At 42.4% G+C, this 12,614-nt stretch overlaps 1 protein-coding gene, 1 long non-coding RNA gene and 1 other non-coding gene across 4 annotated transcripts; 2 read left to right on the top strand and 1 right to left on the bottom strand.

The window, feature by feature from the left end:
- The first annotated feature begins 1,146 nt into the window (after nt 1-1,146).
- pabpc1b (poly A binding protein, cytoplasmic 1 b) lies at nt 1,147-6,859 on the top strand. 2 transcript variants are annotated; one of them, XM_027022892.2, is made up of 16 exons: nt 1,147-1,456; nt 1,666-1,868; nt 2,975-3,168; nt 3,270-3,385; nt 3,588-3,727; nt 3,867-3,961; nt 4,141-4,278; nt 4,558-4,653; nt 4,740-5,012; nt 5,111-5,201; nt 5,495-5,605; nt 5,686-5,834; nt 5,939-6,023; nt 6,115-6,245; nt 6,326-6,424; nt 6,506-6,859. In XM_027022892.2, the coding sequence occupies exons 2-15, from the start codon at nt 1,676-1,678 to the stop codon at nt 6,416-6,418; spliced, it is 1,905 nt and encodes a 634-aa protein (XP_026878693.2). In that variant the 5' UTR covers nt 1,147-1,456; nt 1,666-1,675; the 3' UTR covers nt 6,419-6,424; nt 6,506-6,859. The 2 variants fall into 2 exon arrangements, with proteins under 2 accessions (XP_026878693.2, XP_026878692.2); XM_027022891.2 differs by having other exon boundaries at nt 1,147-1,868.
- LOC113585432 lies at nt 4,317-4,452 on the top strand. The gene has a single exon (XR_003411507.2). It is a non-coding gene; the product is annotated as a small nucleolar RNA SNORA5 (small nucleolar RNA).
- Nucleotides 6,860-11,005: 4,146 nt separating the features above from the next.
- On the bottom strand, nt 11,006-12,583 carry LOC113585419. Its single transcript, XR_003411506.2, has 3 exons — nt 12,542-12,583; nt 11,927-11,952; nt 11,006-11,088 (listed from the first exon to the last, which is right to left on the bottom strand). It is a non-coding gene; the product is annotated as an uncharacterized LOC113585419 (long non-coding RNA).
- Between the last annotated feature and the right edge of the window lie 31 nt (nt 12,584-12,614).

Below are 12,614 nucleotides of genomic sequence, written 5' to 3'. Positions count from 1 at the left end.
TTGATCAAATCAGATACCATCAAACAAATGTGTAATGTGATAAGTAATCAGAAAGATATTTTCCCCTGAGCAATTTCTGGAAAGGATGTGACCCAGTGCATAATTTAAGATAAACTCTTGAAACTCAGGACCCAGAGCCAAATAAATGAAATAGCATTGTCTCTTGACTATCTCACACCAAGAAAATAGTAAACAAATTGTAAATAAATGCGTTCTTTTAAGTGAATGAAAGATAAAATGTTTGTATTAGCTTAAGTAGGTTGTGGCCCATAAACTAAAAATATTTTGTTATAGATTACTGATTTCCTTATAAATGTTTCAGCCTAATCCAAAATATTGCTATGTTAAAGGAATGTAATTTGATTACTTTCCATTATTTGCTGATTATTGTATGAACTGTTTTTTTTCTGGTTGAAGGTCTCTCCCTTTCTTCTCCAAACAAAAGCAACATACATATGTCCAAACATCTCTGATTTAGTCTCATCAGACCAATGGGCAGACTTCCAAAACTCATCCCCATGTTTTAAATGTTCTTGGGCATTCAGTCTTGTTTTGATTTGTTGCTGTATGAGTTTTTCTTGGGCAATGACCTCAAAGTGCAGCATCATGAAGAGCCCTCATAACAATCTTCCTTGAACCTTCCTTTTCTCTCCAGAGTCTGGTACCTGGCATTTGTGACCACACAGCATGATGATTACTTGTTACATAGAATGTAAGAGTGGTTCCACTAGCTCAGTTGGGCCTTTACATGGATGAATGCTTTATGATGATTTTTATGATGTTGACTTTGGACAGAATTTTAAGGAAAAATTCTCTACATCTCCTTGTGGGGATAACAAATCTGACTAACTATAGATCAAAGTCTATTATTGAAGAAAAAAGCATTATTAGCTATTAATATATTATAGCTATTTTATTATAGTAAACGGATTATTTTTTTAAAATCAAACTAACTGGTCAGAATCGTTCCTTTAATTAAAAGGGAAATGGAAAGAAACTGTGAATTTACCTGAGAAATTAACTCATTTTCTTCACTCTTCTCACTGTCTGAACGCGAATCGTTCGTTCTGATGACGTGCCTCATGATGCGTTCGCGCTGATGACGTAAACTCGGGTATATAATCTGCTCCACTCGCCGATTGCCCCTCCCCGAAGCCCCGGCTGTTAGTGCTGTGTGAATGCGTGTGTGCTCCTGAGCTAGCCTCGGCACACATTATATAAAAAATTTAAAAAACAAAAAAAAAATTTAAAAATCTTAAAAACACTTAAAAAATCCTTTTTCTTTTTGTAAAAAAAAAAATCGGTGAAGCAGGAGCTGCACGACGCCAACTTACCTCGGTATATCAAAGGAATCCCAGCTAGCTACAACTTAAATCGACGTGTTGCTGTCGAGGTAGTCGAGTTAGCAGTATAGGGAAAGGCCTAGCTAGCTGACGTTTTCCAAGCGACTTTCGAGGTATCGTATTCGCGATCCATATCAAAGTTGTATTAGTTTCTAAAACAGGTGTTTTAAATGAAGTAAAGCTTTCAAATCGACTTTTAAGTCGTTTTAGTTTCATCCGTTTGAATTGGCTTGTGAGTAACGATCGCTGGTTCGTGAACGTCGAAAGAATTCCATCGAACTCAGCTAGCTAAGCTAACTACCTTTTCTTGTGACCGAACAAGTTAACGGAAAATGAACCCCAGCGCACCTAGTTATCCGATGGCTTCCCTGTATGTTGGGGATCTCCACCAAGATGTAACCGAGGCCATGCTCTACGAGAAATTTAGCCCCGCTGGAGCCATCCTCTCCATTCGTGTCTGCCGGGACATGATAACTCGTCGCTCGCTCGGGTATGCCTACGTCAACTTCCAACAACCTGCAGATGGTGAGTTATAAAACGTATTTTATGGCATATTTTAAATGTAAAAACTTCAGTTTTGTCTTGCTTTATTGCTGGTGATAGTATGCGATTTATATGGGTTTGTCTAGCTAGCGAACTTACCTAGGGTAACTTGGCCTACGTACACGCTTGTTAGCGTTAGCATATTGCTAGCTACGTGCTAATGCTAACAAGTGCGCAGACAGCCAAATAAGCTCGTTAGCTAACTGAACGTCTAGATGGATAGGTAGCTAGTTAACTTAGTTGTCGAGTTGAGCGATTATTTTAACAAGTGGTCGTATCTTGGATTTTTTTTCGTTCGGCATTTGTAACGCTTAAACAATAAACGTGGTATAATTTGTTCGGTCACGCGGTGACGCTAGTTTAGCGCCATCGTAGGCAATACTTTCCGGTTTGAGTACCGCATGGATGTCGCATGAACTAGACTGCAAATGGGGCTGAATCTGGTTTTTAAAAACGCTGAGGGGTGCGGAGCAGAGACTGTAAATCCAAGATAAGTTTGTATTGAACATTCGAGAGGGAGTTACCGTGATGAGCTTGATAAAGCGATGCTGTTTTGTGGCCAGACCACTTGAGGCAGCTTTAATTCCGCTCGAGATTTTATAACTACCATAGCTACCTCGGGAAAACTTGTCCCGAGTCAGACTACTGAAATCGTTCTGTATTCATTTTGACGATATGCCTTTAATTTTGCTTTTAATTGTGAATTGATCGAAGACAGCATAAACATGCTCTTAGCTTGACCACTTTGTCAGACCGTTAGATCTTTCTGCATGTGCATTTTATAGTGAACATGCAGCATTGTTCAGGCCTTGCTGGTCGCAAAGTTGCTTGACTAACTGGTTTTTGACTTTCTTGTCCAGGCATCTGATGGTATAACATTTAGACACTGGTGTCCATCGAACTAGATCAGGTTTGTGGACACGTGCTTCGCAGGCGTTCAAGTCAAAGTAAAGGAAGCATATCGGTCAAGTGACTCCAGTGTAGGGAGAGTGCGCACTCTAGTGGACCAAAAGTCTAGTTGTTGCCGTGTCTTAATTGTCATGTTTGTCTGGTGTGGGTTTTTATATATTTTTTCCTCTCCCCTCAAGCTGAGCGTGCTTTGGACACCATGAACTTCGATGTGATCAAGGGGAGGCCTGTCCGCATCATGTGGTCTCAGCGAGACCCTTCGTTGAGGAAGAGTGGAGTTGGCAACATCTTCATCAAGAACCTGGACAAGTCAATCGACAACAAAGCCCTTTATGACACGTTCTCTGCTTTTGGCAACATCTTGTCCTGCAAGGTAAGACATGCTGGTACTCTTCGTGCTGGAGTGTTCACTTGGTTGATTTTGTGCACGGCTGACAGATGCGTGACTGATTTGCATTTGCCCCTCTCCCCAAGGTGGTTTGTGATGAGAATGGTTCAAAAGGGTACGGCTTTGTGCACTTTGAGACGCAGGAAGCGGCGGAGAGAGCCATTGAGAAAATGAACGGCATGTTGCTCAATGACAGAAAAGTGTAAGTGAGCTTTGAGTGACTGTTTTTCAATCTGACCAGGGTTTGGTGACTTGTTCATTAACGTGTAGAAACTAACCAGCGTTGGGTTTTGGTGTGTAATGAATTGCGGCACAGCAGTGCACCACAGTGTTTTTGTACCCTGAATGCGATCCTGATTATATAGCTTGTGCATGTCCCAACTAAATATTTTTAACCATTTCAGGTTTGTGGGGCGCTTCAAATCTCGCAAAGAGCGTGAGGCAGAGCTTGGGGCAAGAGCGAAAGAGTTTACCAATGTGTACATCAAAAACTTTGGCGAAGACATGGATGATGAGAAACTGAAGGAAGTCTTCAGCAAATATGGTATTCCTGACATTGTAAAAGTGTTTTCCACCTGCATGTACATGGTGCTTATCTAACAGGGCTGCAGGAGTGATCATTACTGTACAGGTGTTTTTGGTTAAGAGGAGTGGGGTGGTGATTGGGTCCCGTCTTTTTTCAGGACACGCAATGAGCATCCGCGTTATGACAGATGACGGCGGCAAGTCTAGAGGTTTTGGCTTTGTCAGTTTCGAAAGGCACGAGGATGCTCAGAAGGTTAATGTTGCCTATAAGCATTAGATGTGTTATTGATCTCAAAGGGACACATCGTCCAGTCGTGTTGCCACTGCTAACAGTAAATGAATAAATAGTGTCCAGCTAGTCCTGTGTGCATATTGGCCATGTTGGATTTGGTAAGAGCATTTGTTGAATCCCTCCTGCCTGATATCTTCTAGGCTGTAGATGAGATGAACGGGAAGGAGCTTAATGGTAAGCTCATCTACGTTGGCCGTGCTCAGAAGAAGGTGGAGCGGCAGACTGAGCTCAAGCGCAAATTTGAGCAGATGAAGCAGGACCGCATGACGCGTTACCAGGTCAGCTTGACTGGGGATCGTCAGGAAACTTGGCCCTCTGCAGCCCTGTCAAATTCAGTGGCTCACCTTCAGTGGAGCTCACTGGCCAAAGTGGTTGCTACAGTGAGGAGGTAGTTCATGGGCCCTGATATCTAATACTGTAGATGTTGGGGATAAATAGGGCTATCTACACTCTTTCTTGAGCCTTACTTGTGCTGAAGTGTTGAGTATTCCCTAGAATGGTCTTTGGCTGTTAGTGATTGCTGTTTTTGTGAAATATTTTTTAATGCTAATTTATAGGGTGTTAACCTCTATGTTAAAAACCTTGACGATGGTATTGATGATGAACGCCTGCGTAAAGAGTTCTCTCCTTTTGGGACCATCACCAGTGCCAAGGTACAGCCACCACATCCGCACAACTTCTTCCCTGAGCACTTGGTCTCATGCTCATCCATTCACCCTGTCCTCCACCCAACCCCCAGGTCATGATGGACGGAGGCCGTAGCAAGGGATTCGGCTTTGTGTGCTTCTCCTCGCCGGAGGAGGCCACCAAGGCAGTAACTGAGATGAACGGGCGCATTGTGGCCACCAAGCCACTGTACGTGGCCCTGGCGCAACGCAAGGAGGAGCGGCAGGCCCACCTCACCAACCAGTACATGCAGCGGTTGGCTAGTGTGCGGGCCGTGCCCAATCCTGTGCTCAACCCCTACCAGCATGCCCCGCCCTCCGGCTACTTCATGGCGGCCATTCCACAGGTTCGCCTCAGTCGCTTGCTTTTATTACTGTGAACTGATTTGGGCATGTGGGTACTGCCTGTGCAAAGTGGTCTGACTTTCTGTGTGTCTTCCTTAAGGCTCAGAACAGAGCTGCTTACTACCCAACGAGCCAGCTGACCCAACTCCGGCCCAGTCCACGCTGGACGACACAGGGGGTCAGACCTCAGCGTATGTACCTCTGCCATCTCACATGAAGCGTCACATTCATAACTTGATGGATTAGCTCAATGCATTTGCTCCACTGTATTTCAACCTGTTTAATGTACAGGAGTTTCATATTGAAAGCATTGATGCCATGTGATGGCAATTGTGTTCATAATTTGATCATTTCTGCAAAGAAATACAACTGGTAGTTTCTTCATGCTCAGGTTAAACATAAATTTGCACTCAGTTGCATTTTCCATTTTAAAATGGTGGTAGACCATACTTTGTTCTTATAACGCCCCCATCTTCTTGTCCAGACTTCCAGAACATGCCTGCCACCATGAGGCCGTCGGCACCCCGTCCACAGACGTTCAGCACCGTGCGACCTGCCTCCCAGGTGCCCCGTATGATGTCCGCACAGCGTGTTGGTGAGTCCTCATCCTCGCCTGGGTGCCTTCACACACCTACCTCTGTTCACACTGTTAACCCTGACCCTTCTGGTTTCCAGCTCCACAGACCATGGGCCCTCGTGCAGCTACAGCGGCCCCTCCGGCCCAGAGTGCCCCAGTGCGAAGCGTTCCGCAGTACAAATATGCCGCAGGTGTGCGCAACCCTCAGCAGCACATGAGCAGTCAGCCCCAGGTCTCCTTGCAACAGGTGAGCTCGCACAATGCTAGCCAGCCCTAGTGCACATGACCATCCTTGCACTGGGCCTCCAACCCATAGGGGGGGCACTCACTGCATCCACCACTCTCTTCCAGCCTGCTGTGCACGTGCAGGGTCAGGAGCCCCTGACAGCTTCCATGCTGGCTGCTGCCCCCCCACAGGAGCAGAAGCAGATGCTGGGTGAGTAGGACCCGAGCGAGAGGAAGCATCCTTGAACAGGCTCCGTGTTGGGCCCAACCCCAAGCTCTTAATGTGTGTGTTCCTGTCCCAGGTGAGCGGCTGTTTCCTCTGATCCAGAACATGCACCCTACCCTGGCAGGCAAGATCACAGGCATGCTGCTGGAGATTGACAACTCTGAGCTGCTGCACATGCTGGAGTCACCAGAGTCATTGCGCTCCAAGGTCAGTCACCACTTTCTTGCAGGAGTGAAGATTGGTGTATTAAGATGTCTATAAAAGGTCATGAAATGTCCCTGTTCCAGGTTGATGAGGCTGTCGCAGTGCTCCAGGCTCACCAGGCTAAAGAAGCCGCTCAGAAAAATGTGACCAACTCTGCTGGTGTAACAAGTGTCTAGGCTGAGGTAATACTGGTTTTCACTGGTTCATATCAATGAAGGGAAAATCTAAACCATTTGTGCTGATTTCAGGTTTTTCTTTTACAGGGACAGGAAGCTTGCTTCACTGAAGAGGGGGGATTAAACATTGAAAAAAAAACAATAAACATTGCAAAAAAGAAAATTGTTTTAAAAAAGGAAGATACAGCCGGGTCTAGAAGAGGCCCAGTTAATTCTTAAAGAAAAAAAGGTCAGAAAAAAAGAAAAATGCAAAATGAAAAAAAGGGATTTGGGGGTTTTAAAGAAATTCAATTGGGGGTGGGGGTAGTCCTCTAGCATTCCTTTTTATTCCTTTGCTTGGTGTCATCCTGGGATGGGGAGGGGGGGACCTCACCATTCTAGCATTGTGAAGATTCCTGACCTGAAAATATGCTTGCTTCAATAAAAATTAAAGTGGCTGCAGGTTGAGTCCTTTTTTTAAGTTCATGTTTCACAACTATTGTGAAACATGAATTTCTCCATTATCATTCTATAGTTAATCTGGTGGTGTTCTGTCTGCTTAAATGGCTGAGCCAGCAGGGCCTGCTTTCTCCAGTTTGGTGGCTTCTTTGAGCAAAAACCTGTTGTAGCAGGAAATTGCAAAACTAGTATTTGAATGTTTTAGAAATGAAGCCTTTAGAAAATTGAGGGAATGTGTTTAATAGTTGTCCCCTGAAAACTTGAACACAAGTATGCCAGTAATGGCTGTAAATTCCCCCATAAGTTGGAGCCTGTATTTTTAAATGTATGTCCAATGGAGTCTTGTGACTTGTATTGTGAAACTACGTGTACAAGTTCTTAAAAGTATTGTGGAACAACTGCATATGCTTTTCATTTCAGTTGCTGTATCCACTTCCTTTGGCACTTTCTGATTTCATGATGGCCTGTAACTAGACTGGATGCTGACCTGACAAATAGCTTTTGTTCTGCAAGTGATGGAATATTGGCAGTAAAAAAATATTTGCACCTTGGTTTGAGTGCATATTTGGTTTCCTCCATCACTGCTGTTAATAATGAACAGCCTTAAAGCTGTTGAACTTTAGTTGAAAGTAGAAATCAGGTCACAGGGGCTAAAGATAGCTGTTGGTCAGTGTGTGCCAATGTTGCTCTAGTTCTTATCTTAGTGGGCTTGAACAGCCACACCCAGACCACAAATCAGTCCCTTGAAAAGCTTTTTCTTTGACAAGAGCAAGGCTCATTTTTAAATTTCTTGTTTGACTCGTTTCATCTTTTATTCAGCTTGGGCGGTTCCAGTAACAGTTTTGCCTGTTAATTACATATTCCTTCCACGGAAATACCATTTTACTCTTCCTGCCCATTCATATTGGTTTCTATTAAACCAATTATAATATTTTAAACACAAATGGTAAACCTGGCTTTTAGCTGCCCCCCCCCCCCCAAAAAAAAACAAAAAACAAAAAAAACCATACCTTCAGGATCTGTATGTTTTGATCGTTTGACATTTTTCAATAGACTTGCAAAAAGATTTATACAAGCCTTTGTCTAGTTGCTTAAGTAGAAATTTACAGAATTCCAGCACCGGTTTTAACTGTTCCCTTAGGCAAGGGCATATTTAGCCACCGTTTGGGCCGAGCACGGAGGACCTGGCAGACTCATCTGTTCTGGGATTCCAGGATGAACTCAACTGAATATTTTCCGGTCCCTCTTGTATCACTTCCTGTTCGGAAGTGTCTGTGCTGATGCACAAAGCCCGGGAGAGTCTCTCTCGGTGCCCGTCTCGTGCACACACAGTATTAATACACTAATGTGTCACTTCCACCCTCTGTTGTAATGAGTTATTTTCGTCGTAGTGATTTTGTAATGGGGATAAATATGGATCCCTTTCTTCGTGTAGCTAACCACCACCTTGCTCTAACTTACATCAGAGGTGGGAAAGTAAAGGTCTTTCTAAACATTTGCTTGGTGCATTAGCTCTAGCCAGCAAGTAGAATCAGTAAGTGAAATCTGAGTTAGTTTGATGTGGCAGCAATTTTCTGATCATGTCTGATTCTGAATTTCTGAAACTTCTACTGTTAGGTTGATACCTTCCAAAGCACATTTATATTGCACATTGCACAAACAGCTGGCAATTTAAGGTGCTTAAAAAAAAAAAAAAAACTTTTCTTTTTTTTTTTTTAAATAAAGCTCATAAGATCACGTTATTTGCAAAATGTCAAATATGCTACAATAAAGTGCATCTGCACGTAGCTACATTTGGCGTGCAGCTATGCAGGACGCTGCTCCAATAACTTGCTGTCTGTCCCAACTCTCATAAGTGAGTGGTTTCCCACACAGAGCCTACTACGATAGTGTAGCACTGTGCTCTATTCTGTTTTTCTCTTGTCTCAGAAAATAATTCTTAGAATTACTTATCTGTAGTAAACAAATTTTTGCAAATTGGGTTTCTGCTACAAGGCTGCTGGTTCAAATGGGTTAATATCTTTAAAACTGAAGTACATGAGATGAGCAAGTTCCGAGTATCAAGTTTTTAATGGTGCCTAAGCACTGACTGAATGCTTTATTCTAAGTGTGGGTTTAAACTAGTGTAACTGAGAACAGTTTCAGATTTTAGGCCCCTGTGTAATCAGTATAGGCTTTGGAAGGACAGGCATTCGAGGTAGACTAAATGAATGGATCTGAACCATACCAGTGTTTCCTTCGTTTGGTTGTGGTTTGATGACTTGTTTTCGCTTGAAGCGTTTGTTTTCACAGCGAAACGGTATGAAATGTGGATGTAACAGTTGTATCGCTTTCTTTTAATCGTGTTTGAAATCAGTCAACAGAATACCACACACAGTTGGATAGATTGCAATAAAGTAAAATATTGGTACTTTAAAAATAATTAGTAAAATAAAAGTAGAAGTATAAAATGAAAATGTATCATCCACAGTATCGGAGGGCTCCCCTTTCGTCCGACTAGGGGATCCTATCCGTTCGCTGTCCGTTATGTCGGTCTACATCCCTAACTTGGCTAACTTACTAAACCAATGCGATGCCTCTCGGGTCATCAGATCTCAGGAGGTCGCACACACCTGACGGTCGTGGCAGGAGATGTTCAACGAAACGCACAAAATGTGTATTAAAGTCTTTTTTTAATGTAACGGAAGGAACGAAGATCATTAACATCATAAAAGTACATTTTTAACATAAATGTACTCCTTTAAAATAAAAAAAAAAGTCTTAAAAGTTTGTTAATGTAGCGTGTTACTAGCCAACTCTGCACACACATCATCACTTTTGCCAATCTGTGGCTGTGTGCTGGGCCTGTCAGAGGTCCATTTCTCATCTACATACCTGACTGTGCTAACCCAACCTTAGGTTCCATAACCTCGTGGTCTTTGCCCACAAATGACTGTGGGCTGGGTGTACTGTATTATTCAACTGTATGTCTTGTATGTGCTCAATAGAAATGAAACCTTCCACACTGTTCAGTTGCCAAGGAGAACTCACACAGCAAAGGAAAGCCAATCAATTTACTGTTTAATGCATAACTGAAAATAGCCAAGTGATTCATGCCACACACACACAAACATAGTTTTAACAATATATTGAAAAACAAAATCCAGATGTCTTAGATGATTATTGCAAATTTAATTGGGTCAAATATACTCAGTTATATTTTTGTCACATTGTTATTGCAGTAATGAAAAATCTGCATGGAGGAAGCCAACGAGAGGAAGCGTGCCAAGTGCCAGGTACTGTTGGAGATGTGCAGAGGCAGAGGCTGGAGGACAAGCTATGAGCCCATAGAAGTGGGCTGTAGAGGCTTTGCAGGTCGCTCCCTCAGCAGAGCTCTCAGTCGACTGGGCATCTCAGGAATGGCTAAGAAGAGCGCCATACAATCTGCAACTCAAACCGCAGAGAAAGCCACAAGATGGCTCAAAAGGGCTGATCCGTGGGTAGTTGCTTGGATGCAAGTTGGGGCTTGATCAACCATGGCTGGGCAAGGGTGTCTGATGTTGAGAGACCTGGAACATCCAATGATTCCAGGTTACATCATTGATATTCTTGTAAATACTTTGTAGCCCAGCCAAAAAAGTCTAAAAAATATTTTTCTAAAGGCCTGGTCTGAAAATAGGCTACATTTGCTATTGTAAGTGGTAGTCTGATACTAGACCATTGTCTAGAATACTACAATTACTAACATACATCTACAAGCTGCTAACTAATGATTAAAATGTGTGTTTGTCTGTTTTATAAGCAAATAAAACTGTTGTGTGTGTGTGTGTGTGTGTGTTCAAAAGTAGAATATATAACTAAAGCATATAGAAAGCAAACTGCCAGCACTGAAATACTTATTACCTTCCAGTCTGATCATACCTTGTACCTAAGTCTTCATCATCTCCTAATGTCTTGTGCACCTCACAGTGACTGGTATCAACACTGAGTCTAGTTATGTTTAAAATGTTGACTGAACACAAAAGATTCACTTCAGCTCGAGTGTAGAGAGGGAATCCCTGTCACTCTATGCTGGATTGTAGGATGTAAAACCAGGCTGAGTCATTCCTTGTTTACACCCTGCCCAGATGACCATAGCTAGAAATGATCTTTAAGGATAAATACCTAATCACTTTTTGCCCTGCCCCCTCCTTCTGACATCAGGAAGGAACCAATGACTTTACAGGAGTGAAAACTGAAGCACATGTGATTACCTGAAAAAACAGTAAAGAAATGGGAGATGGTTGCATTATGCTCACCAGTTCTTCTCCCTTCCTTTAAAAAGAAAAAAAAAATCGATTGCTGGGGCTAGTGTTCTGTTATACAATCCCCAACAGCAGATTAGAGTTACACTGTTGAGCCCACACAGCCCCTCATTCATACTGATTGCGCAGCAACTGAACAGCACTGCCATTACAATAGGCCCCAGTGACCTCTGCATGCCATGAGAAATAATCTCTCTCCTGACACTCGAAACAAAACAAAAATGTCCATCCTAAATGTGCTGGACTACTGAAAGTTTGTATGTGGTCCTAGACAGAGAGGCCACTCGCTTTACAGCTGATTGTGGACCTTCCCGTTGGAATGTTTTTTAGACTCCTGTTTCCACTGAAACACCCCTGCCAGGTATGTCAGGTATGAATGTTATGTAAATACAGGAACATGCAGGTAGAGCTGTGCACTGGTGCTTGGCACATTCTCCCTGTCATGTATGTACCATGTTTGATTTCCTCTCTTTTTTTTTCATTCTTTCATTTTCTTACACTGGAAGTAAAGGCCTAATCGCAGGGCAGTAGATTTATGGTAAAATAGAAGTACAGCCCACAGTGTGATCACACCACAGGGACTGTGAAATGAAGGTCCTCTCTCTCGAGGCCATCTGATAGGTGTGATAGGTTAGGGTTAAACTCTCAAGGAGAAAGGTGCTCCTGGAACAGGGTTGGGTATGATGTGCAGCGTGGAGATCAAAGGCAGTGCACATGCACACAGTACGGTGCAACTGTGCAGTTCTAAGAAAAGTCTGAGTGGCAATGATAAAAATAACTGACAAACCTTTCAAAGCCTTCCAAAAATCAAACCTAAAGACAAAACCACATAAGCTTTAGGGTGCAGTCAGACAAGACAGATGAAGAGCGATTAAAACTTCAAGTCAATAAGTGCTGCTATTAAATGTATGCAGAAAGAAAACAGCAGTGTTTCTGCAAATGATAAGCAAATCATAAACAAAATTTAAATAATTTAAAATCACAAAACTATAACAACTTTGGTGAAAAGCCACAGCCAACCTCCGTAAATCATTTAAAAAATATACATGCTGCTTCATTGTGCACTTAAATTTCAGGTTTGGAATTATGGTGATAATTTCCATATTAGGCTATGATTCACATTTATAGATGTGTAAATTAATTATGAAGATATTTAAAGCGATTCTATATATGTGTAAATTAAGTCAAATTGTGGATCATGTATGTCATATTTAGAAAAACGTGAGATATTTTATGAAATGTGATAGATGAAACTAAATCAATTTATCAACAACATGGAATGTGTATATTTATCTACACAGTTAAGTGTAGATTCCGCATTAACTAAGCTCACGTTATAATTAGAAAACAGAGTTAACGTTCTAGTCATTCGATAGCCTATGAGGCAGGAAAATAAACAAACTTTAAGCTGTCGCAGTTGTGATCTCAGTCTGTTTAGGAGCCGTGCCCTTTTAAGGACACCTCTCGCGAGATCG

The sequence above is a fragment of the Electrophorus electricus genome, chromosome 8 (genome assembly GCF_013358815.1).
Source record: "Electrophorus electricus isolate fEleEle1 chromosome 8, fEleEle1.pri, whole genome shotgun sequence".
In the NCBI taxonomy this organism is placed as follows: Eukaryota; Metazoa; Chordata; class Actinopteri; order Gymnotiformes; family Gymnotidae; genus Electrophorus; species Electrophorus electricus.
The sequence above is the reverse complement of the archived record's forward strand: the minus strand, read 5'-3'. Positions and strand labels throughout refer to the sequence as shown.